The following is a 25,640-nucleotide window of genomic DNA, read 5'->3' on the forward strand; positions in this document are numbered from 1 at the left end:
GATGTTAGTAAATTATTTGTTTATTTAGAGAACAAAACTCTTTCAGTTGTTTTTATTTTTTTATCTCTGTGATTCATGTGTTTCATAATTTTGCTCTCCTATTTTTTCTCCTGCTGACGTGTCTGGGTGACGCTGACTGAGGTGAAGGTGTGAAGGAAAAATATATTTTTGTCAAGAAAGAGGAGGATGGTGAAAGTGAGACTTCCGGTTGGCGGCAGCGCACAGCCTTCAAAATAAAAGTCCAAAACACGGGACTCATTTATGTTTATTTTATTTTTATTTTTTTCCAGTTTATTTGAACTTTTAATCAAATTATTCTGTAACGTCAGATCCATAAAATTAGTCCTGTTTAAGTTCTTATCAACGATCTTATTTTAGGAATTTTATTCTTCTTTGTATTTATTATGATCCAATTTTTTAAATTCTGTTTTAATTTGTTGTTGTACAAAACTCCGTGTTCTCTGTAATTATATTCTGATTTTGAGGATATTTTTGTTCCTTGCACACATCACTAATTATTATATTATTGTAATAATATTACAATTATATTATTAAAATAACATAATAATATAAAAATAATAAGAATAAAATAATATAATTATTTAAATAATGTAATTATAATATTATTATATTAATACAATTGTTCTGTATAATATAATAATAATAATAATGTGTATTTTTTGCACATTTATTTGATTTTTACTGTGTGATAACACTTCTTGTTTTTATTCAATGTTGTCTTAAATCACTTTCTCATTATTTTTTGTGTGTCTATTGTTTTATTTTATGTTATTCTATTTCATACGTAACTTTTTAAAAAGGCTTTTATTTTGGAAGTAAACCCAAAGAATCCCAGCCGAACTTATTTCTTGTGTTTTCCAGGAGAAGGAGGTGATGGAGCAGAGAGTAGGAGGAGGAGGAAGAGGAGGGTTGGAGTGAAGCGACCAGCAGCGGGTCTGGCGGTGATGATGGTGATGATGATGGTGGGGATGTGAGTCAGAAGGCGGAGGATCCGGGATGCTCACAGACTCTCCGAACCAACCGAACCCTGCAGACACACACACAGAGCCTAGAGGAGGAGAATCCCGCAGGATCCGGCGGTGACACGCACGGTGAGTCCGCAACCATCACACCCACACCGGCGGCCGCGCCGCACAGACACGCACCCGAAATCCAGCCACCATCCCCGGCCAGAGGGAGCGCCAGCGCCCGGTGGACGGAGCTCCGCGGCCGGATTGGATCTGAAACCCGGCACGGTCTCGAACCGGTCTCGTGCGTGTCCTGTGGGTGCGTGTGCGTGTTTATGTAATGGGAGTGGGTGCACGTGTCCAGCTGGGCGCGTGCACGGGCCCTCCTTACTATGGCGCGCAGTCACACGGATTAACATGATGTAAGGAGATAATGAGGCCGGTGAGCTGCAGCTGATTGAAACCGAGAACAAAGCAGCTGCTCTGTGCGCGTGCGTGCGTGCGTGCGTGCGTGCGTGTGTGTGTGTGTGTGTGTGTGTGTGTGTGTGGGTGTGTGAAGGCAACTGCAGCGACTATGGAATACCTTCAGTTTCATTCAAATTAGCCACTCATTGAAAATGAAAATTTACCTGTTTGTTACTCATTCTGTCACTTTACGTCACTTTACGTAAACCGGAGTTGGAAAATAAAAATATGAAGAATCTTCTTTGAAGCCTTTACACATCAATAATAATAAAAAAACATTTTTCTGTGTAACAGAAAAGATAATTTGCTATTTTACGCTCTTGTAAAAATGTAGAACTTTCAAAAATATTATTGTGTTTAATATTATAATGTTATTCTGTCATCAGAAATAAGCCCCGCCTTGGAGTCAACGTTCCTCCCCCACTCAGCTCCTTCAGACTAGCCAGCAGCAATTAGCTGAGCTCGTTATAGGAGCTGCTTCTCAGAACAACACTGGTTAAAACGCAGTAAATAGTGAAGCCATGTTGGGGTGACTTCCTGGAGGCGGAGCTTCAGAAAGAGCAGGAGCTTCTTAAAGAGACAGAGGCCCAATTTCAAGATTTTACATTACAAAGTCAAATTTATATTAAGTCATATTTGTGTTGTAAATATAAATTTTTACAGCAACTATTGTTAACATAATTACTTGATTGTGCTAAAATATGCCTGGAAAATACATAACACTGCTGCTTTAAAGTCACATGAGATGAGCGCTGCACCGTTACCTAGCAACCCAACCTGAGCTCCAGCATGTTAGGTCAGCTGGTATGCGCTGTACAACAGCTGCTGGAAAAGACAAAGTAATTTGTTGTTTACCTACCAGCAGCGGGTCTGGCGGAAACCACTTGCTGCATTCTGGTTGGTTATGCAGGAGGCCCCGCTTCTGCTTTTCAAAGACACGCGGTTGTAAAATTGCACATCTATTTGCAGCCATTTTCATGCGTGAGTGTAACTGTTGAGCTGGGGTCGTGGCCAGCAGCAGCTTATTTGGATTTAAAGTGACAAAAAAACAGCTAAAATCTCATTATCTAAGAACGATTTTGAGCCACAAAGGTAAAAAAAAAAAAGTTTATATAAGCCATAAACATGCCCTACCCTGTTCAAGGAAGCATAATAGGTCACATCTAAAGAAGAAAAGAACCATTATCCCCTCCAGCTGCCAGAAAATGTCCAGACTGCCTCATTCCAGGACCCCAAACACATAAAAATGTTAGATTTTTGCAGCAGCTTCCAGTCTGAGAGAGACTGAACTGTCTGCTGTTTGTGTCCCGTCTCATTTTAGAGAGCCGGGAAATTACATAACTTGTGCTAATTATTTTGTTCTATTAATAAGCTGTGAATATGTTTCCTGTTAGGCTGCTGTCTGGAGCTGGATAATAACTTCAAAACCTTCACTTTAGTGAGAAATTTAAGAGATAAAAGTCTCAGATTTTTATTAAACCAGTTCTGACTTTGATAAAGTTAAAACCCGTAACCAAAAAGAAACAATTTACTACAGAAGACGATTGTTTTTAACCTTTGAAAACCCAAATTAAACCAACATTTCTGTATGATTTCACATCCCTTCTCCAAAAAGATTCAAACTGGTTTGATTTCCTATCAGCAGTCGTTCTGAGACACAATCTAAATCATTTATTTTACCCCTCCAGGGGGTCTTTTGTGGCTCTAGTGTCCCTTATATGACAGTAGGCTGACAGGAAACGGGAAGACATGCGGCAAATATCGTTGGGTCCGGGAGTCGAACCCGCGACGGCTGCGTCGAGGACTCAAGGCCTCCAAATACGGGTTGCGCTAACCGCTACGCCACCACGGCACGCCCCGTTCTGAGACACAATGAGTGCAACACTGAAAGGGTTAAAGAAAATAAAGCACGTTCTGGAAGGGCCTAGTCAAAGTATGGACTCAAATCACATGGAGACGCTGTGACATGACCTAAAATTGTCTGTTCTTCAGTTGTTGTGTTTTCTCAGATGTTCTTTGATGTTAAACAGAGTCATGTAGTTTCATTTACTCAGTTACTTCAGGAACTGTTTGGGAAAGATTACGTTTAGGAGTATTTTTACTACGCTGTACTGTTTACTTTTACCTGACTAAAGTTTCTGGATGTTCAAAGTGTGGCCCGGGGGCCATTTATGGCCCTTCCAATGATTTTGATCGGCCCCCCGACCACAAACCAAAAACATTAAAAATTTGGCCAAATAAATTTAGAAAATGTCTGATTGTCTTTTAAAAAGGCAAAGTTTGTTATGTTAAGGATCTTTAAGGATTTATATAATTCATACAATTTTGGTTTATTATCAAACAAGTAAAACTGAAAAATAAGTAAATAAAATTAATTTTTGCATTTTTAATTTATTACATTTTGGTTCAGACATTTCTTATTGAAAGAAAATGATCTGGAAACATTTATTTTTGCCTGATTTTATTGTTTATATAAATTATTTTCATTTTAATCTTTAAAAATACCAACATTTACAGTTAACTTTATATTTTGCTCAATCTGATGATGTAATTTTTAAATATTAAATGATTAATAATTTGATCAGTTACTCAATACTTTTTTTTTTTACCAAATACTTTTTTTACTCTTACTTGACTGATTTTACTTTTACTTGATTAAAAATATGTTGAAGTAGTGCTACTTCTACTTTTTACAGTTCTTGGGTACTCTGCTGACCTCTGATGTTAAAGTATTTTATCATTTATTTTATTTTATTTTATTTTTTTACAAAATATTATCGATTTTTAATTTTTATTAAACTGTCGAGTAAACCATTGGATTTAATTTTACTTTAGTGACATTTGATGTTTCATAACTTTTGTTTGTGTTAAAAATAAATTTATTATTAAAATCATCGGCTCGTATGTGAACGTTAATCCCGGGAGGTCCGGCCGGGCTGAGCTGGATGTGAGTCCGCAGCTCCGGCGCTGCCGGTTCTCCTCCTCCGGTGTTTTCCCCGCCGCCTGCCTCCGCACAGGAAGTGACATCAGGCGGTGTGGGGGCAGGCGGGTAACCACGGCAACGGCCCTGCTGGTGATGAAATGTTTGCGCTGCTCTCTCGGTGCATAAATCTCTCTGCAGTTCATCTCCGTCGCCTTCAGTGCCTCCTCGGAGGGCAGTAACCATGGCGACCTTCTCTCTCTGTCTCTCTCTCAGAGACACACACACACCACACACCACACACACACACACACACACAGTAATGCTGCGGTAAACACTCGGGATGCTATCAGGAGGCAGGTGCGTGTGTGTGTGTGTGTGTGGGGGGGGGGTGGACACAGATAAGGAGGTTGGTGACGTCAGAGCAGGAGACCCTGGACTGACTGGAAGCACCGAACCCGGCTCCAACTGGACCGGGTTCTGAATGGATTCCTGTCATCCAGACTTTCTGGTTTCCTTTCTCACTGCAGATTCTCAGAAGGATTTAGATTTGGGCTTTGACTAGGCCACTCTAGTCAAACACTCGCAGGGCATTCTGGGTAAATACAACCAAAGCAAACACGCTAGCCTAGTGCTAGCAGGAGAAATGGCTGGTGGTCTTTTAACTAAAACAAGAGAAAAATCCAACAACCACTAAAATCCGACGTCATTTTTGTTTATGTTTCGTGTAGAAGGAAGTTTCACTCTGTTTCTTTTTCAGAGGTTTTCATGTAGTTTCTTTCAGTAGTTCTTGGTTTTTGTTTGTGAAAATAATGAAAACCATCAAAGGTTTTCCTCTTACGTCAATTAGATACTTTGTGTTGGTTTTTCACATAAAATGAAAATCTCTTGTTGTCATGTGAAAAAGTGTTTGAGAAGGGTAAATACTTTAAGAAAGTTAAATAATTTCTTCGTTAAGCTTCCTTCAACAGGTTAGGATCAGTTTATGGCCTATACAAAGCCTGTTCATTACATTTTTTGCACAAAATCATTCTTACATAATGAGAGTTCAGTTGTTTCAGGGGCTCTGGCTCTGCTGGCCACGCCCCCAACTCAATGTTTTCATGTGAAAATGGCTGCAAACAGATGTACAATTATACAACCGTACATCATTGAAAAGCAGAAGTGGAGCCTCCTGCGTAACCAACAAGAATGGATGGGAAGTCAACAACATAGCACTTTCTTTCTTCCAGCAGCCATTGTACAGCGCATACAACAGTAAAACCAGCTGAGTAAATGTGCTTTGGTTGCTAGGCAACCGTGCAGTGTTCATAGATTGAGGTTTTGGAAATGGCTCACTCTCCAGATGCCGGTTTTTTAAGCACTAGGACTGTTTTAGAAGCAGATGAGACCCAAATGGAAGTATAAAATTGCACAAAATGTGAATTTTGAATAATAGGTTCCCTTTAAAGCAACGTTTACATAATGAAGTATTTCCGGTTGTGTTCTGGGCTCATCAGCATACAGGTGATTGTTTTGGTGAGGCAGGAGGACTTCAGCTCCCAGGATGCCTGAGCAGAGCAACGACTACCGGGTGGTGGTGTTCGGAGCAGGCGGGGTGGGGAAGAGTTCGCTCGTTCTTCGGTTTGTTAAAGGCACCTTCAGGGACACCTACATCCCCACGGTGGAGGACACCTACAGACAGGTGAGACACAAACAAGTCATTCCTCATTGTTCAGGAAAAATGTCTCCTAGGAGGCAAAACATCATGTCTTCATGTTTGGCCAAAAAATATTTGGCTAAAAAGAATGAAGGCATGCAGAAACTGAACCGCTGACCCAGATTGTGACCTGAATGAAGTGGATGTCTGTCGTCTCCACAGGTGATCAGCTGCGACAAGAGCGTCTGCACGCTGCAGATCACTGACACGACAGGAAGTCACCAGTTCCCCGCCATGCAGCGGCTCTCCATCTCCAAAGGTCACGCCTTCATCCTGGTCTACTCCATCACCAGCCGCCAGTCCCTGGAGGAGCTCAAACCCATCTACCAACAGGTCCGTCTGCGCCCCTTCTGAGGAGCAGGAGGCTCAGAAGCCTGGTGTCGCAAAAAAGCCTCAAACCCAAAACTAAAATAACTTCTAGAAATGTGGTTACATGTTGTTTATTTTGATATATCAGTTGTAGAAAACATTAGTATTAGTATTAATATATGTTTTAAGCTCAGGATTAAGATTAATTACTGAATTTATTTGTGAAAATTCACCACATTTTCACACGTTCACTTCCATGAATCAGGTGTAGTTCACACTTCGACCACTAGGTTGATATCTAAGCAGTTTTAATAGTATCTTGATTATAGATTATTTATCAACCAATATTTCACTAGTCCATAAGAGGTGAAGGCTCCCACAATCCCCAAGCGCTGATAGCAGAATATTAGATTCTGCAGCGTTGAATCAAAAACTGTTGTTTCCAATCAACAGTTAAGATCATAAAACTCCTAATGGATCATTTTCAATGTTGTGATACTTTTAAAATCCAAACACAAATGCCAGAAAAATCCTACTGCCACAGAAATGTATTTGTGGAGGACTAGATGTTGAAATTTAACCAAAAAGTGCTTTAATGAATAATAAGGAGTCTACATTTGTTTACAATTTGTTTTTTAGTTTTCCATTTTTTCACTTCAAATGTATATTTGTTTTTCAATTAAAATGTGTTCATATTAAAAGTGGGCAATATTTAATGTGGTTCATTAATAGGCCTATTGCAACAAGCCATAAATCCATTAGTAGCAATAATTAATATGGGCTCAATAATTATCATTTTTCCCTTTTCTCTCTTTTTACCAAAAACTAGATGATAAAAATCTTTATTCTGATGTTTTGAGACTTAGAGACTTTACAATTTTTATTTATTGTTTCTGTTGTTTTATTGATTTATTTTGGATATTTTAAATGTCTTCCAGTTCCAGTGTTAAATATTCATTAGAATTTAAAGTTTATTGAGCTTTGAGAATGTGTTATTATGCCATTATTACCATTATGTTACTTGAAAATTGTCTCAAAACAACAATATTATCGTTTATCGCAATAATTTCTGGGACATTTTATCGTGACAGGCCTGCAGACAGCAATGTTTAGACCTACTGTACTTATAAGTAACTGATTAATCTGCAGATTCTGGCCATCAAAGGGAGCGTGGAGTCCATTCCCATCATGCTCGTGGGCAACAAGAGCGACGAGACGGCCCAGCGCGAGGTGGAGACCAAGGTGGGCGAGGCCCAGGCCACCTCCTGGAAGTGCGCCTTCATGGAGACGTCGGCGAAGACGAACAGCAACGTGAAGGAGCTGTTCCAGGAGCTGCTGGCGCTGGAGAAGAAGCGGGACATGAGCCTGAGCATCGACGGGAAGCGCTCAGGGAAACAGAAACGAGCCGACAAGCTGAAGGGGAAGTGCAGCGTCATGTAGGGCGAGGGAGGCGCTGGCAGTCCGCCTCTCTGCCCCAGATGAACAAAACGCCTGGAACATTCACGCCGGGCCTGGACCGGACTGGGTCTCTGATCTGTACATATGAGCTCCACTGTTAACAACAGCAGGAAATCTGGACCTTAAGGACCCACAACGCCAACGTTTCTGTTTCTAAACGTTCCTGGACCTGGAAATACTTTAGGATTAAACAATCTGGTGTTTTCCTTCCCTTCTGACCGTAAAGGCAGAGTCAGTCTGTCGGTTTTACAGCATGCACCTCAACATGAAGGCCGGAGCTGCAGCGGACTCATTACTGACCATTTCTACGCTTGTATCTCTTCTCTGGCTGCTGGTATCCGGGAGGAAGTCTGGGAATTCTGATGCAACACATTAATAACCGTTTCTGGGACCAGAGGCTGAAGGTTGGAAGGCCAAAGGTCACCTGTTGGCAGAAAGACCCTGTAGTATCTATAACAAGTTTTTGTTGGTGTGGATCTGGGAAAAGTGTCATCAGAGATTTACACATTTCTGTTCTATTATTTTTTTTCGTTTTTGAGATTGGACCTGCTGGTTCTGATTTCTCTCTCAGAACTTTAACACCTGAATAAAACAGGTGCATCGCCTGATCAACATGGTTTCAAGTTCTGCAAATCCTCGCTAAGGAACTGATTATTTGATCTGGCTTTGCTGAAGCAGAGATGGACCTAACAGTTCAGGAATAGTTCCCTTGGATTGGAGTTTCAGTCCTCAAGTGGTGGGCACAGCTATAACCGCTAATGTGCTAATAGCCGAGCTAATTCTTTTGTTTAGTGTTTGAAAACATCTAGCACACTTAGCTTCCCCTAAATAAAGTTTTCCAGAAGAATGAATTTACTTGGCTGTTTTGTAAACTTTCAGTTGAATAAAGGTCAGCGTCTGTGTTGAAGTTTTGGTTATCCACTCTTAAGGTTTCTAATAGTCATGCTCTTATTTTGACGTCTTATGCAGCAGCTTCACTTCCTGTCCTCATGTTCTCTGTTTGTAAAGAAACTTTTTTTTTTTTTTTGTAAAGAAACTTTGCACGCTTTCTGACTTTGCACATGACGTCACTCTCAAACCTCGGCCTGTGTCCTGTCACATCAGCATATGTAGTCAGATAGTCATAGCACAAACTGACGGCTGTATCTGTCATTAGAACATGTTTTTATTTAATAAGCAACATAACATCACGAGTAGAAGTTAGATCGTCAGACACTTTGTTATTAACAGCTGTATGAAATCCCGACTTAGCTTTTAGCTAGTCAGATAATCTTCACGGAACAGGAAGAGAGTTTTATATTCGGCGTGTGTTTTGTAGTTGACTGAAGATACAGCTAGATCCTGCTTTAAATACACTTTGAAATCACGACAATGCATGTATATCCATCTAGTTATCACTGAAAACAAGTTATTGACTTATTTTTGTCGTATCTTGTCGCGTATGCTCCTCTAAATGTCGCGGACCTCTTAATGCGCATGCGTACTCAGCGTATGCTGATCTGATAGAAGAGCTACTCCACATTTACGGCTCTTGTAAATGCCGTAAAAAACGCACATGCGGTGTCCTAATATCGCTTTTATTTAGTCGATTTCACTGTAAAAATGGTCACAGGTTGCTGCGCCAACAGACAAAGGTGAAAACCAGACTTGTCGTTTTATTTTATAACTTTTAACTGATGGCGTTGGAGAGCAGCCGTAAATCAGCAGCCCTCGGTGCAATGGCGGGTTTGCAGCGAACACGTTTTCCAAGGTAAGAAGATTAACGTTCATATAATTTATTAGTTAGTATGATTAGAAAAATGTCAAATATTGCATTATGGCAAAGGTAACCGTCTAACTATCAGTAACCATGGAAACAGTGCCGCACCGTCATGTAGCCTAGCATGTTTCAAATAACTGGTTAGCATCTTGTCTTTTGTACGTTTTTAAGGCTGCTCCGGTTTAAGGGGAACCGCTGTTTATGACGGCGATATAAATCATGTGGTGTGAATTCAGGCAAAGTCGGTAATTTGATCAACATGTCAGGATGGAGGAGGTTCGGGTCGGTTTCCAAGCTAGCTGCTTCAGGCTTCTGTAGAAACCGCTGGCTATGAGCCCCAGCCCGGGGCTCGGCCATAGACAGCCCTATGAAACTGTCACGATATGTGGAGGTGAGGTAGATGAGATGGACCCAGATATGAAGAGTAAATGATGGTCTAATGAAGAATAACACACAAATCCAGGCAGCACAGGTGAGCAGAGGCAAGGAGCTCAGACTGGTAGCAACTGAGAATAAAGTCGACTTCAGACAGAATAGACGAGGGAACATAGACACAGTGGGATTAAATACACAGGGAGTAATCAAGGGAACAGGACACAGCTGGGATCACTCAAGGGGTAGACAGGACAACACAGAGACTCAACTGACACAGAAACCTAACCTGAGATGGAGGTCCAGATGTTGTTTTGAACAAAATAAAAACTGCTTTGGGAACAGTATAGAGCCCAAGTTTGTCATTACCTCCAAATAAACATTCATCCCCATCTCCTGCTCTGCTCATATTCTGGTATCCAACGGCTACATAAACTGTCCCGCTCCAATCCACCTCCCAGTAACAACGTCCAGTCAGACTCTCTCTGCTCAGAACCTGAGGCTTTTTAATGAATCTGCCTGGATCACTAGAATAAGACTGAGGTTGAGGCATCACTGCCACCTTCCTGTTCCCCTCTGATAGGACTAGCTGTGTGTCTGCTGTGTTTGGATCCAGAGTGATTTCACGTGAATATTTTAAGAATCCAGCTCTGGTCTTTGGTTCTGGTTCTGTTATTAAATCATCTTCAGTTCCATCAGTGAGATGTTTGTCTCAGAATGTCCTGTAGTTTATCTCTGAGCTCTGACACAGCTGCTGTCACGTCCTCAAAGTGTCTCAGAGGACGGATGTTGATGCTGGATGAGCCTTTAGACTCACTGAGTGGCAGTGAGGGGTAGTTGAGGAGAAACTGGTTGTGATCCTCTGTGTGTGAGAGCTGCTCCAGCTCAGCGTCTTTCCTCTTCAGCTCAGTGATCTCCTGCTCCAGCTTCTCCTGAACATCTTTGACTCGACTCACTTCAGTTTCCTGCTGGGATCTGATCTGCTGCTTCACCTCAGAGCTTCTTTTCTGGAGGAGACGGATCAGCTGGGTGAAGATCTTCTCACTGTCCTCCACTGTTTTATCAGCAGAGTGATTGATGGCCTCCACCTCCTGTTGAAGCAGCTTCACATCTTTCTCTCTGTCCTGGATTCTCTGCTGGATGTTTCCTCGTCTCTCCTCCAGCTCTCTCTGCCTCTCAGTCCTTTCTGCTGCCACTGACACTGTTTCATGGTCTTTATGTTCATCCAGTAAACAAATGAGACAGATTTGGTGTCTCAAATCTGTCTACAATCAGCACTGATCAGAACTGATTGTTCTGATCAGTGCGGCAGAACAACTTCATCACCTCATCATGCTGAGAGCAGATTTTCTCCTGGAGGTTCTTGGACGGCTCCACCAGCTTGTGTTTCTTAAATGTCTCTGAATCATAATGAGGCTGAAGGTGTTTCTCACAGTAAGAGGCCAAACAGATTAAACAGGACTTGGTGGCTTTCAGTTTTCTTCCAGTGCAGAAATCACAGGCCACGTCTTCATGTCCAGCATAGCAGTGATCAGCAGGAGCAGCTTGGAGTTCCACGTTCTTCAGCCGTTCCACTAAAGCTGCTAGCATGGTGTTCTTCTGCAGGACAGGCCTTGGTATGAAGGTTTTCCTGCACTGAGGGCAGCTGTGGATTCGCTTGTGATCCTCTCCTTATCTGTGTTACTTCATAGCCCTTATATACTTCAGCAACTTGTTTGAATGCCAACAATGAAGTGTATAAAAGAATGAAAATAAATATGCTCTAATTCTTATAACACTGAGCCAAAACAATGTGATTTTTCAATATGGCAGCATTTAAAAACTTTATAGTGAGCCCCAGCTTTGATATTGTCCCATTTCTGAACTATGAAATGTAGTTTTGTTCTTTTTATTAAACCTAAATCAGTCAGTCAGTGGGTTGATGCCAAAAACTCTCTAATTCTTTCTATAGAAGTGTTGTTGTCATTAAAGACTTTAAACATTTATTCAGCAACATTTTCCCAGAAACCCTCAGCGTCACCATGGCCTGACTTCAGGGGAAGGGAAGGCCTGTACTGGCTTATGTACTGAGGCAGAGTCTGAAGTTGAAGCAGTAAATGATGCAATTATTTCAGTGTTCAAGTCATATTTATCAGTTTCCACCAGTATAATGGACTCACCTTCAACAGCCTTCGCAAGATTAACAAGGTCTTTCTAAATGATTTCTGATTCAGTAAATAAATTCAAGTTCAGAAATACTTTATTGATCCCAGGGGAAATCAAATCACATCAACATGACTCCTACTGTGTATAGAGAAAGTATGTAATGCTAAATACGGTTTAATGGAATAGTACAACATCATAACAACATATCTCCTTAAGGTGTTCATCAAGTTCAGCAGAAAAAGGCAGAAGGAATCATGACATTCCAAAAAGCTAACGCATCTGTTTAGCTAACTCATCTGTTTAGCTAACTCATCTGTTTAGCTAACTTCTCTTAGCTGTTTAGCTAACTCATCTGTTTAGCTAATTTATCTGCTTAATTTACCTTATAAGCTAAAATTAACAAAGCTGTTTAACTGTAACTTGTTTTTTAAATCAGGAAATTAGGAATTTTAGGTCCCAAGTCAGAAAAACATATGTAATGTTAAAAAAAAAAAAAAACACTTCAAGGTTTCTGCAGTTGAATTGCTAATTGCTGTTAGCTGGTCAATGATTTCCCATTGACCAGCATACAGAATACAGTATTATACTTCCTCTCAAATCTAAAAGATTTGACTATTTTTTAAAACTTTTTCCAATATGTTTGGCTTAAAAATAATTCTAAAAACTGGACTGTATTTCTGAATATCTTAATTTATTGTGTATTTTACAGCGTTTTTTCCCCCACTGTAATATCCTTTCCTACCACTTTTTTGGGCAGGTTTTGTATTTTCCTCTGATCTGGTGAGATTGTTATGTTTAAAAACTGATACAGCATAGTTTATATGTTTCTTTCATCATCTTACCCACTGATTAATGTATATGACCATTATCAAATTCAAACATTTACACCAGTAAATAGTGCAGAACCTTCGCCAGTCCGCTGTTAAACCCAGACTCAGACCAACACACCAGTTTGTTGCCATCTTCTGGATAATTTATGGCATTACAACTCAGTCAGCTGTTTTCCAGGCTTTCTGAACTTTTGCTGCTTTTATGCAAATTTCACAAACCTTTCATTGAGAGTGAGGACAATTAGACATAAAATATGTCGCTTTAATTTGAATTCTTATCCCGTTCATACAGACCCTTTCAACAAATTAGAATATTATTGAAAAGTCTTATTTATTTCAGGAATTTTATCTCCACTTTATCGTTACAGACAAATGGATGTTTGAAAGACTTTATTGCTGTAGAATTTATTTTTTTTAATAAATGTTGGATTTGCAGTAAAAGTTAGAAAATTAAATATTTCTTGTTTGCTTTCTTCCCTTTTTGCTGGTTTATTTTTCAATAGGAACATAAAGTGCAACGGATATTATAAATAAAGAAAATTATAAACCGTTTTCCGTCTGAAAGAATGAGGATAAACCTGCAAAATACAAGATTTTTCATCTGATTCTGATTAATTTAGTTTATTGGTGGAAGTTTGGTCCGTCCGTCTGTTTGCTGCCCCCTAGAGGACAGATAGTGCGACTCTCCGGTTTGTGTGCTGAGATTTTTTCAAACTGCATCCAAATAATCAGCTGCAGGTCGTTTCAAGTAAATAAGATTTTAATCTAGGCAACATTTTAATACATTTAAGGGATTTGTTTTATGCATAGACTTCCAAGATTTTCTAACCTCTTGAAAACCAAACAGAGCAACAGTAATAATTATTTTACATATATGGAAAAATATATATAGTTGAATATATTTTAGTATATTATGAAATAAAAGAGAACCTTAGCCAAATTGTACAGCTGTTTTACAATACTTTTGTCAAAATACTCATTATTGCATATGAAACTTCTCACTTTCAGTCCTGATTGAGTTCATTTAAAGATTATATTGACACATTAAATCCATGGTTTAATTATTGTTTAGTAATCGGATATTCAGGTAAACAAAATGTTCATTTTGACTTAATGTTTGCTAAATATATGATGGCCATATGGATTTGCTGTATGGTTTTTCAAGACCTCATTAATTATGCTGTTCCAGAACTAATCTAACTTTTAATAAAATTGTTATTGTTTTTTGAGCCAAATTGGGGCCATAAAGTTTGTTCAAAAGAAATTTAAAAAAGTAATCTGAAGCTGAAAAAAATCCTTAAATCTGAAAAGTAGCTTTGAATTTTTTTCCTTGAGTTTTGTAACATTTTTTCAGTTTCAAATCTATTTTTTCAGTTTCATCTGTTTTTTCTTTTGAACAAACTTTATGACCCCAATTTAGCAACATATTTTTTGTAGGAAATTGTTGTTGTTGAGACAAAACCGGTTTCTTAGTGCTGGAGTTTGTAGGAACAGAACAATCTGTTGATAAGCAGGAAGATGTGCAGGGAATCTGTTCAAAGTTCAGAATAAAATGTGTCCCTGTTCGGGTGAATTTGGTCCAAATAACCAGGATGGTCACCAAACTGTCCACTGGGGGGCGCTGACAGGAAGTTAATGGATCCAACCTGCAGATAGTGATTCAACCGCTACAGGTATAAAACAGGGTCTGAAAGCCTGAGCGGGGGTCGGATGTGATTCATGTTTGTCCCTGTTTGTGTTTAGATGGCTGCCCTGAACACTGAACTCAAACAGATCTTGGACAACAAAGAGAGACGGTGTCCAAGATCAACAGACTGAGTCACACGGAGGTGACGTCAGAGCAACCGAGCTGCAGGTACGTTTCTCCCAGAGACAACAAACCTTAAAAACAGCCCTCTATAACCCAGTTAAAACTGGAGCAGTTTTTTACTTTTTCTTTTAGGCTAGATGGTATTTTTAATATCGCTAATCACCATAAATAAATAGATCTGATCAATTTCCTCTGCTAAAATCTACAGAGGAATCCTGAAATAAGCAGGTGTTTCTTCTCACTCTAATTATGTTCTGGAGGAAAATATTCAGTTATTGGATAGGAAATGTTCACATATTAATCCCTCGGGTCAGAGGTGGGCTTGCTAGCTGAAAAGCTAGTTATGCTAACTCCAGATCACTAAACATTAGCTCTGCTAACATGCTACACCAACATTGTATTTGGTAGAAGCTAATGCTAAAGTGCTAACTTCAATGACTTATTATGTTGTGCTACAAAGTAATAAATCATTCTCTATAATTTATTAGCAGTTATTTCATACTTAGCTGCTCATTAGCGCTACAGGAAGTGATCCTTTAGAACAGACCTTTCACTCACAGTTTTAGTTTTATAGCTGTTGTCGAGTATTGCTAACTCAGCACAGATGTTGAACTTTATTCAACTGAAAATGTGCAAAAGATAAATTAGCGATTTGGAATTTATCTGTACACTTTAATTTAAGTTAAGCTAAGTGAGCTAAATGCTTTTAAAGTTGTGACATCAATCCATCAAGGCTGTGGCTTTCCAAATCATCATTTAATAACTACATTTTGTATTTATTTGGGTTATTTTTGTCTGATATGTGTATCTGTTTGATAATCTGAAACATAAAGACTGGCAAAAACTAAAAATAGAAGAAATAAGATAAATTTTCACATCATTAGGTGAGTTTCCTTTGCACATATAATTGCACAATTTGAGATTTTGAAAATAAATTTGCTTATTGGAAACACAGCAATTTTGAAAAAAACGTTTTAGTTTTGCCGGTCTAATGACCGTATTGAAATTGGTTTATTTCGCAAAACTGCAATTAAATACTTTTTCGCATCACACAACTCACATGATAAACAACTGGATGTTACTACTGGCAGAAGCGACAAAGAAGAAGAAGACTACAGGAAGTAGTTGTAGGATAATGATGCTTCATGTTTTTTAATGATTTACTGTGTGAACAAACTTACGTTTAGTTTCTTATTTAATGGAAAAACTGCAATTGCAAAATAGTGTTTTTTCGACAATAGCGAAATACTGACAAAGTTTTACGAACATTTGTGATGGAAACGCAGCCATTGAGGGACAGGAGGGAATGTTTTCTGGCTGTTTGACCCGAGAATCTCAGTGAAGTTCTCATTTATTTCCAGTTAGGGATCTGAGAACTCATCCCGACATCAAACCCTCTTTAGATCCTTTGCAGCGGAATCAGTTAAAGTATTTATTTAAAGCTGACATGCTGGATGTAAAACCCTCTGCAGGACTTTCCGCTGTTTGGACAGAGAGTCGTCCAGATATCAACCTTTTCTGTTCTGCCTTTGGCTAACTTGTTGTTTCTCAGGTTTGCATCAGGATAAAGATTAGCTTTCATGGAGAGCATGATGTCCGAGCTGCAGGTCGATAACTCAACCAACTCTTCATCTCCCACATTTAAACCAAACAGCTGGTTTCATTACACAAACAGACGCTATCCTGCTGCCTCACTTCTGTTACGGGAAGTCTCCATCCTTCTCATTCCCCCATCGCCTGATGGACCAAGAAGCTCCTCTCTGATTGGCCCTCAGCTCAGGCTCCCCAGCAGCCAATCAGCTTGCTCTGTGGAAGTGGTGCGAAGCATCTCCTGAGGGTCTGACTGCCAGGAAGTCAGGGATGTACGAGCATCTCCTCCTCCTCCTCACTGTTTCCGGGAAGTGTGTGTGTGTGGGCGTGTGTGTGTGTGTTTTGCATGCAGCATCACGATTCATCACATCGTTTTTTGGGGGGGTTCTTTGCTGTCAGCTGCTGAGTCATCTTTTCATGATATTAATGTGGCTGCATCTCGTGATGAAGTTCAGTTTTTCCCCTAAAAGCAGACAAATAGAATGACTCATCAGAGGCTGCAGCAGCTGATGGAAACATGAAGGCAACATGAAGGAAACATGAAGGAAACATGATGGGAACATGATGGGAACATGATGAGAACATGATGAGAACATGAAGGAAACATGAAGGAAACATGATGAGAACATGATGAGAACATGAAGGAAAACATGAAGGAAACATGAAGGAAACATGAAGGAAACATGAAGGAAACATGATGAGAACATGAAGGAAACATGAAGGAAACATGATGAGAACATGATGAGAACATGAAGGAAAACATGAAGGAAACATGAAGGAAACATGAAGGAAACATGATGAGAACATGAAGGAAACATGAAGGATTATTTGACATTTAGTGCACAGATAAAAGAGTAGGTAGTAATTGAGGGCAACAACAGTTTGATTTCTTCTTTTATTTACTAAAAAAAACTTAAAAACATAAATCTAAATGTTTTATTTTTATGTTCAGGACTAATATAGCACAATATTTTATTACAAACAAATTGGTCTGATCAACATTTTACCAAAACTGTCAATTTGGAAGTTATCGAGGAAAAATATGATCTTTTTTTAAATTAAAAATTGTAAAAAAATAAAAATAAAAAATCTAAACCTTTTATTTTTATCTACACAACTAACATGATATTTTATCAAACTCTATAAAGACCAAATAAAACAGTCATGATGCTATTTATTTAAAAACAGCTACTCTAAAGGCACATTATGAAGCAAAATGACAAAATTTTACTTTGAGAAAATTTCCAACATTTCTTAAAAAAGGAAAATGGTCGTTTAATCTGTTTTTTCTTTTAAATCAAGCAACACGTCAGTTTCTGTGAGCTGGGAAGATGAGTTCCTGTAGTTGACCACCAGATGGCGCCACAGATCAACCTGCAGTTCTGTTTCTGTGCAGCAGGGGGCGCAGTGAGACCACAGATGTGCAGCAGCGTGAGTTGCAGGTTGTTTTGAAGGGATTGCGTGAGTCACAGACAGACAACCTGAGTCACGTGTCTGCTTCACTGCCCTCCTCACTGTCTGTAAATCTCAGACTTTCTCTCGTCTAGTTTTACTCACATCTCCGATTTAGACGCCGATGCTTCCAAAATGACACGTCTTGCTTTCTCCACAGGATCATTTGAGTCACGGTGTATTTTTAGCACTTTTGCATTCACTACGTGGAAAGCATTTATAGGAAATACGGACAGATAGGAATGTTATTCTGCAGTTGATCTGGAACAGTTTGTGTTTATGCTTCCGATGCGTTAGAGCTGGTATTTGAGCCAACAACATGATGCACATTAAAACTGGACCTCAGATCAGCTGTGTTCTCAGCAGACCTTTTTTTCTCCTGCAAACCTCCAATCAGGGTGTGTTTTGTGTGTGAGAGCAGGATATTTGCTGAGTCATGCTGTTTTCTTCTTCTTCTACCGGAATCACTCGCTGACTTTTGCCCCATTTTCTGCTCTCAGACAGGCATTTTGATGTGTCATCTCTGATGTTTTCCCTATAATTTCTGCCTCTCAGCATCTTCTGCTGCTGCTGCCCTGCAGTCGGTCTGCTCCTTAAACGAATCCTAATTTTACCATCTGGGGTTTTGCTCTGTTAGCAGCAGACATGGCAGTAAACTCATCGTGTTTTGCCCACCTTGCACAGTGACTAATCACATTTATACTTTAAAAAAACAAAACTACTTCCTTCCCAGCTGGAATAGTATGAGCTTTGGTAACCTTGATGTTTGCCGGTTAATCTGTGTTGACAGTTAGTGCATCAGTGATTGCGTGCAAACATTCCTGAGAACCCAGGCCTTGCCAGTACCTGAGCAGCGCTGCAGTTGGTGTTTTAAGAAACAGTAGCTGTCACTGCTGCAGAATTGACCTGTCTGCACTGCAGATACAGTTTTTAATCTGAAGTTAGCAATGTGGCTCTGTACTTTCTGTTTACTTCAAATAACAATAACACGCGCGGTGGACATATTTATAGTGTGTCTGATGCCCAAATCCACAGATTTTTGTGTGTAAATAGTTTATTTAGGGTTCAATCTTTATGTTAAAGATTTAAAGATGAAGATTTATTCAATCTTTATGTTACTGTGCAAATGTTCACGTTTTCAGATAACAGCATTTTAGCTCATTTTTATGAAAAGCGTCATGGAGTAAGTCCATGTCAGTAAACATGCTATGATAGCCCACATGCTGTTGATTTTTGCTAACTTTAGCATTTGTTTCTAAGTTTCCCTCAGACAGCTGTTTACACACGTTACTTTAAATCAACAAACACAAACGATCATTTTCATCATCAGCGTGTCGATGAATGGAAATGACTGATTTCATGTAAATTCTCTTTGCTCCCCCTTTAAGTTGTACTGAAAAGTTAGCTGAAACAAAAAAGGCTAATTAATCAGAAATCTCTCGACCCCGCTACGGTACCTCCGCGACCCTCTTACCTGCCGCAACCCCCATGTTGAAGACCTCTAAGCTAAATAATGCAAATTCCCAGATTTCAGCAAGTTTCTTCTTCTAAAGCTGAACTTTCTATTAATTGTTAAAATTTTATATTAAATGCTGACACTGAACTGAATCAATAGGTTGGTTAGTAAATAATTTTAGATTTGTTGACTTTAGCAACCAGATGTTTGCAGCTTTTTTCCTACATTTCATGTCTGAACAGATTTGCTTGTTTTTTGGTAGAACTGAGGAAAACATCCCACATTAAAGGCTGGAAAATATTTGAAATTATTTCAGGGTTTGTCACCTGTGAGAGGCAGCATGCAGGTTCTGACCTTGTGTGGATGCAACAAAACTCCTGAAATTAACTGAAGCATCTTTTTGTTGTTCTGAGAACTTCAGAAACCAACTGAACATGAAAACAATCTTTGGAGGAAGTAGAGCAGGAGAAGTTCTTGCCCAAACCAAACAATGTCGATGAGGAGCAACAATTTGTACAACCAAGATAAAAACAGGACCAGGATTACAGTTTTTATCAATCGAATCACTTTCAGAGTGATTTGTAGTTTCACTCACAATAAACAGATATGAAGAAGAGGCTCAGTTCAGTCAGACACGTTCCTATCAGAACAACGAGTCGATGCTTTTCTGTGTTCTTTGATTCTTGCAGAACAAACTGCAGCAGATATGATAACTCCAGATTCCTGGCATCCCTGAAAATGTTCTCCAGTTTACGTTTATGGTCACCGTGTTCCTCATGTTTTCGCTCTTGCAGGTTGAACCTGTTGCAGCCTGCCGCCTTTTCATGATGCAGCGTTTTGTTTAGAGGACGTCGATGTGTTTCCTGCACAATCCGTACCAGATCACGTTGCTGCTGATCGGAGCTGGAGCGCCGCCCGGGATCACCGCCACACATTCCTGCAGGAGGCGTCAGCGCCGGAGGTGAGTCGGAAGTGAAAAAACTGGAGCAGATTATGAAGCGGCTTTCTTACGTTCCCGGGAAAAGCAAGAGCTGCAGTCTGGTCTGGGATCGCTCTCTTGGTGCGTTAGCGGGAAAAGGAACTGGAGAAGGTCGAGTTTCTGATGGACTTGGTCACACTTCAGCGAAGCGTTTCCAAGAACCGAGCAGCAGAAAGAAACGCTGCTGCCGCAGGGCAGAAACTCTCTGTTCTCCGAGTTCAGTAAACAAGAAGTCACACAAGTTGTACAACCTCAGAGGAAGGTCAAGGTCAAAGAACGTAATGATGAAACAACAATAAACTTCAGGAGAACAGCTGGCAGGAAGACAGAGAAACATTAGAAATATACATTAAAAGGCTTTAAAGCTGCTCTTTGTAAAATGCTTCATAAATAATGTGTTTTTTTTACATATTTATTCACAATGTCAAACAGTAAAATATCGAGCTCCTCTACTAGCGATGCACCGATCCACTTTTTCACTACCGATATCTGAGCTTTAATATCAGCCGATATGATACAGAAAAACAGCTGAAAAGACTTGAAGCATTTCTTTATATTTTAAATAAATGTTAAACATGAATGAAAACTCTGCAGTAGCACAGCTCACTTAAACACACCAACAGCAAACAGTTTGGTCAAACATGTAGAAACAGCTTTAATTTGTTCAGCGCAGTTAAGAATTTAACAGCCAAAGTCAAAATAAATAACAATGAAACTGAAACTGACGAAAACAACGGAAAAATAAACAGCAATAAACTTTGCTTCAAATGGTTCAGAAAGTGCAATTGTGAATTTTACATATAATGTGAAATAAATAATAAAGCATGACATCAGAGCACAAATCATAGAAGTAGACTGAATAGACCTGCACACTGTCACCAATAACCGATCTAGAATCTCGTTCAGTACTGGGACTCATACGATATTAACATCTGATCAGTATCCTGTATCTCCTGTGGTTCTACTGCCATCTGCAGAAATGCAACACTTCCATTCATAAACAACCAATCAGAGTCAGGAGGAGGTTCTTATCGCTGTCAATCATCCTCGTGTACCACTTATTGTAGTATTTTTACTATGCTGCACTTTTTACTGTTACTTTAGTTAGAATATGTTGAAGTAGAGTTACTCTGACGTGGGTATAATTTTTGGCTACTCTGTTATCGGGGGTCCATGCTGTACCTCATAAAAAGGCATCATAGTAACCTCTTCCTCACATAAATTCAGAGTGAAATGGTTCAGGACCATAAATAAGTCCTGCAGCTTTCTCAGTATTTCCTCCTGCTGTCGTTCAGCTTCCTGCAGATTCGTTTCTGTTCATGGAGAAACCAGGATTTCAGGCAGAGGGCAGAAACTTCAGAGGGGAAACCCCGCCTGACTTCCTGCCGCCCCGTTCTTCTTCTTCTTCTTCTGCTGCTGCTGCTGCTGTGGGAAAATGACTCTGTGAAACTGACTGTGATGGTGGAGCTGAAACTGGTAAAGTGGAGCCGATAAATGTTGTATAAAACGGGGTTTGCCTTGTTTTAGCTGGCAGAGGAGCGCCAACATCTGCTTTTTGTTACGACTCTTATTCTAACCTTCAGAGCTCGTTTTGGCCGTTCTGATTCAACAGAAGTGAAAACGTTTCTGCTCTCTTTAAGGTTTAAACAATATTAGTTTGCTGAACTCTGCAGGACCTTCACTTCTGGCTCAGCGACAGAAAAAAGAATGAAAACTAATTTACTTTATCAACAATATTCAAACTGACTCTTTTTAGAAAAGTTGTGATGCTGTTCTTAAACTTTAAAGATCTAAAAATTTCAACAAATAATAATAATTCAACAAATATTTCACATGAATACATAAAGTATCTCAGTCCCTTCCTCAGATAATCCTCCTCCAGGTGACTCCCACACACTCCTCCTCAGCATCTGAGCTACACATATAAAGGCCTTACCACACACACACACACACACACCCACCCACACACACACACACACACGCAGAGCATGACCTCTGCATTGTGACAACGCTCTGAGTCATCAGCCTTCGGTAGCAGATGGACGTGGAGCAGAGGACTGAATCTTGCAACGATGCAAAACAGGAAAACATCAAGACACTTTAGCAACAATTAAGATGATTTTAATACTAAATGCAATCATGAAAATACAACACAGACATTTAAACAGAGCAAAGCTCGACAGGAAACAGACAAAATATTTACAGTGCAATGATTAAACTATTCAGAAATAATGATAAAAACCTGGTTATTAGTGTTGCTTTGATTCTTTTGAGAAATCCTTTAATCTCCATGGCAACCATTCTGTTTGCAGAAACATTTCTCCAACCGAGCCTCACAGACCCATTCAGCTCCTCTAGACTAGCGGCAGCAGCAGTTAGCAAACACCTGGTGGAAGTATGACTCATTTTACAAACTACTTTTCAGTTTCTACATTCCCATTAAAAATGTGTGCAAAATTATGCAATTATTCTGCTCATTGTTGCATCAAATTAGAAAAGCAATTAAAATCACTCGTGAATAAGTTTGTTCATGTGATGTCATTGAGAAACCTGCAGCGCTGTCATCCTCCTCCCACTTCCTGTTGTCTTCTTCATCGTCTCTGCCAGTAGTAACAAGCAGTTGTTGATCACATGACTTGTGGCAGTTTTGCAAAATAGAATAATTTAATGCAGCTGAAAAAATCAACCTCATTTTAGCGCAAAAATGTTTTAATTAGATTTTTTTTTAGTTTGAAATTGTCGACTTTCCATTAAGCAAATTTGTTTTCATAACTCCAATTTGTGCGATTGTGTGGTCAATCAAAACTGTGGTAAAAAAAATTATGACTTCCTGAAGGTGGAGTCTCTGACAGAACAGGAGCTTCTTAAAGAGACAGAGGCCCAATTTCAAGTCAAATTTCTTTTAAGTCAATTATATGTATATTTTTCATAACAACTGAAGGTAACATAGTTACTTGATTGTGCTATGAAGTGGCACTATATGCCTGGAAATAAATGATACTGCACCTTTAATATCTATTTCCACCCCACTAATCAGAACGTCTCCAACCAGATGGGATGTTTCCACCAAACTCAAACCCTGAGCAGCTTTTAGTTGTTTTTATTGTGCAGAACTTGCTGCGGTTCACCTAGCATACCCTGACTCGTGTTGTCTGCCTCGGCAGCCAGCAGGGCCGGACGCCGGCCTTTTCCTGCCGTAACGTTTCACTTCGTCTTTCAGGTGAAGTGGAAATGGGAAGGAGTTGGCCGCTGATTGGAAACACCTGGTCGTTCTTGTTTACACCTGGCTGCTGCTCTTACTGGGTTTGTCCTCGTTTTCCCGTCAGCAGACATGACAGGTTCTTAGTTTGGTTTATTTGCATCAAACCATAAAACACTTCTACATTCACTTTTCTATATTAGTTATTTATTTAGTCTTCAGTATATTTAGTAAAAAAAACACTTAAATTTCTGTGACTCCTCCTTTTGTGAGGCAGGTTTTAGTAAATCTAAGGGTTTTAAGTACCTGAACAAAACCTAACATCCAGGTGGAACTGAGGAAGCTTTCTAATCCGACCTGAGATTTATGTGCTACTATCGGCAGTAAATATTAGTTCACACTCATCATCTTATCTGGGTCAGAAAACAATACGTGGAAAGCATGAAGCATAAATAAATCACAGCCTGCTTTTCTGCATACTGTCAAAACAAGGACAGCCTTTTGAGATGCAGCTTTCTGACAAACTTTCTAGTTTATGAATTAAAAACTGATTATTTTAAATATAAAATGCCTCTTATGGTAATATGTTGACCTTTGTGTAACTAGAAAAATAAGACGGAGTACTTTTGATAATTTATACCACAATAAATGACAAAGAGGATAGATTTTTTTTATTAAAAAAAGTCTGTCGTTTGTGAGCATAAAGTTTACCAATGTGGTTTCCTGCTGATTTTTTATGTTTTCTTTAATTGAGGAACATCTACTGATGTCAGCAGATTAAGCAAATCAGTTGCAGCTACATCCAAATATCCTTCTGTATGTTTTCTCACTATAATTAGCCTCAACTGAAGCATTTTTTTCTTTTAAACCCATCAGAGTAACAATGCTGGTCAGAAGTGGAGCAGCAATTATATCAAATGTCTAAATACTGCCTGAATCTATGTGAGGAATTACACTGCTGCAACTCAACATTTCTCCTGTCTTTCTGTTTCTGACTGGATAAGCCACTAAATAAATCTTCAGTTTGTAAATTTACACTGCAGCTGGAGACTTTGCTGTCATCTTTTCCTTCCTACGTGATTTTTCTTTTTAAATTGACAACTGTGTTTCAGTTTTTTGTTTTGTTTTTTACATATCTTTCAACATAAAGATTAATATATCTATAATAAGATAAAGGAAGCCTGACCTGGCAGGGAAAAGTTGAAAAGAATTGTAAAAAACGAGTTTACTGCACCGAATTGTGGTGTTATTAAAGCCATTTCCTGCCAGAGCTGAACTGAGCTGTGCATGTTAGCTTTGCAACTTTTTGGACACTTAAATTCATAAAACCGTTTAATCTTGGACTCAGATGTTGTGCAGAACGTTTGTTAACTCCAGACCTGTGCAGCGTCACCTCATTAGCTGAGCGGTGCCGTTTCTCATGTTGGACTGAGACGGTTTGTTTCCAATTGGCTGCAGAAACGGTTCAGCTCAGGCTGCTGCAGAGTTTAATCAGCATGTTAATGTGGGGATGAGATGAGAGCCACTCATCAGCTCAGCACAGACATTAAGAACAACACAGGTTATTCATTGAAGTGAGAAAAGCTTCTCACCTGCCCAACTGGGTGTGTTTGAGTCAGAACAGCTCAGGATCTCTGTGTTCTCCCTGAATAAAAGGCTTTTTTATTCTGATGTTCTGATTAGCCGCCGCCCTCCAGCTGGAAGTGGTTTCACAGTGACTCACCGGCGATGGCTCGCATTTCTGCAGCCGCCGGGAAAAGGTGTTCAGGCTTTACAAGTCGAGCTGGACTGAACCGGGATAAATTATGTAGGACGGTTTCGGTTCTGCAGACATTTGGGCTCAACAAAGAGAGCGTGAAGCAAACAGGAATGTTAAATATGTGGCGTCTGCAGAAAGGAAACGGCTGCTGCTCCCAGATGACCTTGTTCCTGCGCAGTAGGAACATGTACAGGCATGCCTTTACAGAACAGAGAGTCCAAAATAAAAGATCTGTTGGCAACGGCTGGAATGTGCAGAACAACATGCAGGAATGAAGCCGTCACCTTTTGCTTTTACTTACATTTCCTGACCTGTTTGCACATTCCTGTTCTCACTGATAGACATGATTTCACTGTTGTTGTTTATTTGATAGCTGATTATTACGACCGCGCCCTGCAGCCACTGAAGAAATTTTTAGACTAATCTCCAAATCCCCCCCCCCCCCAAAAAAACATGGAGATTTTTAAAAA

At 39.6% G+C, this 25,640-nt stretch overlaps 2 protein-coding genes and 2 long non-coding RNA genes across 4 annotated transcripts; 2 read left to right on the plus strand and 2 right to left on the minus strand.

Annotated features, from left to right (window-relative positions):
• The first annotated feature begins 905 nt into the window (after nucleotides 1–905).
• On the plus strand, nucleotides 906–8,726 carry diras1a (DIRAS family, GTP-binding RAS-like 1a). Its single transcript, XM_032573023.1, has 4 exons — nucleotides 906–1,112; nucleotides 5,853–6,037; nucleotides 6,215–6,385; nucleotides 7,511–8,726. The coding sequence occupies exons 2-4, from the start codon at nucleotides 5,900–5,902 to the stop codon at nucleotides 7,799–7,801; spliced, it is 600 nt and encodes a 199-aa protein (XP_032428914.1). The 5' UTR covers nucleotides 906–1,112; nucleotides 5,853–5,899; the 3' UTR covers nucleotides 7,802–8,726.
• Nucleotides 8,727–10,774: 2,048 nt separating this feature from the next.
• Nucleotides 10,775–13,151, minus strand: LOC116725916 (tripartite motif-containing protein 29-like; the record flags this gene model as incomplete). Its single annotated transcript, XM_032572327.1, has 3 exons — nucleotides 13,145–13,151; nucleotides 11,239–11,620; nucleotides 10,775–11,204 (listed from the first exon to the last, which is right to left on the minus strand). Coding segments are annotated over exons 1-3 (819 nt in total), but the record flags the coding sequence as incomplete, so codon positions are not given.
• A 1,206-nt stretch (nucleotides 13,152–14,357) lies between these two features.
• LOC116725284 (uncharacterized) lies at nucleotides 14,358–25,633 on the plus strand. The gene is made up of 3 exons (XR_004340370.1): nucleotides 14,358–14,780; nucleotides 20,028–20,194; nucleotides 21,508–25,633. It is a non-coding gene; the product is annotated as an uncharacterized LOC116725284 (long non-coding RNA).
• LOC116725283 (uncharacterized) lies at nucleotides 19,617–21,104 on the minus strand. Its single transcript, XR_004340369.1, has 2 exons — nucleotides 20,245–21,104; nucleotides 19,617–20,170 (listed from the first exon to the last, which is right to left on the minus strand). It is a non-coding gene; the product is annotated as an uncharacterized LOC116725283 (long non-coding RNA).
• Nucleotides 25,634–25,640: the final 7 nt, after the last annotated feature.

Source organism: Xiphophorus hellerii, chromosome 9 (genome assembly GCF_003331165.1).
Source record: "Xiphophorus hellerii strain 12219 chromosome 9, Xiphophorus_hellerii-4.1, whole genome shotgun sequence".
Taxonomy (NCBI): Eukaryota; Metazoa; Chordata; class Actinopteri; order Cyprinodontiformes; family Poeciliidae; genus Xiphophorus; species Xiphophorus hellerii.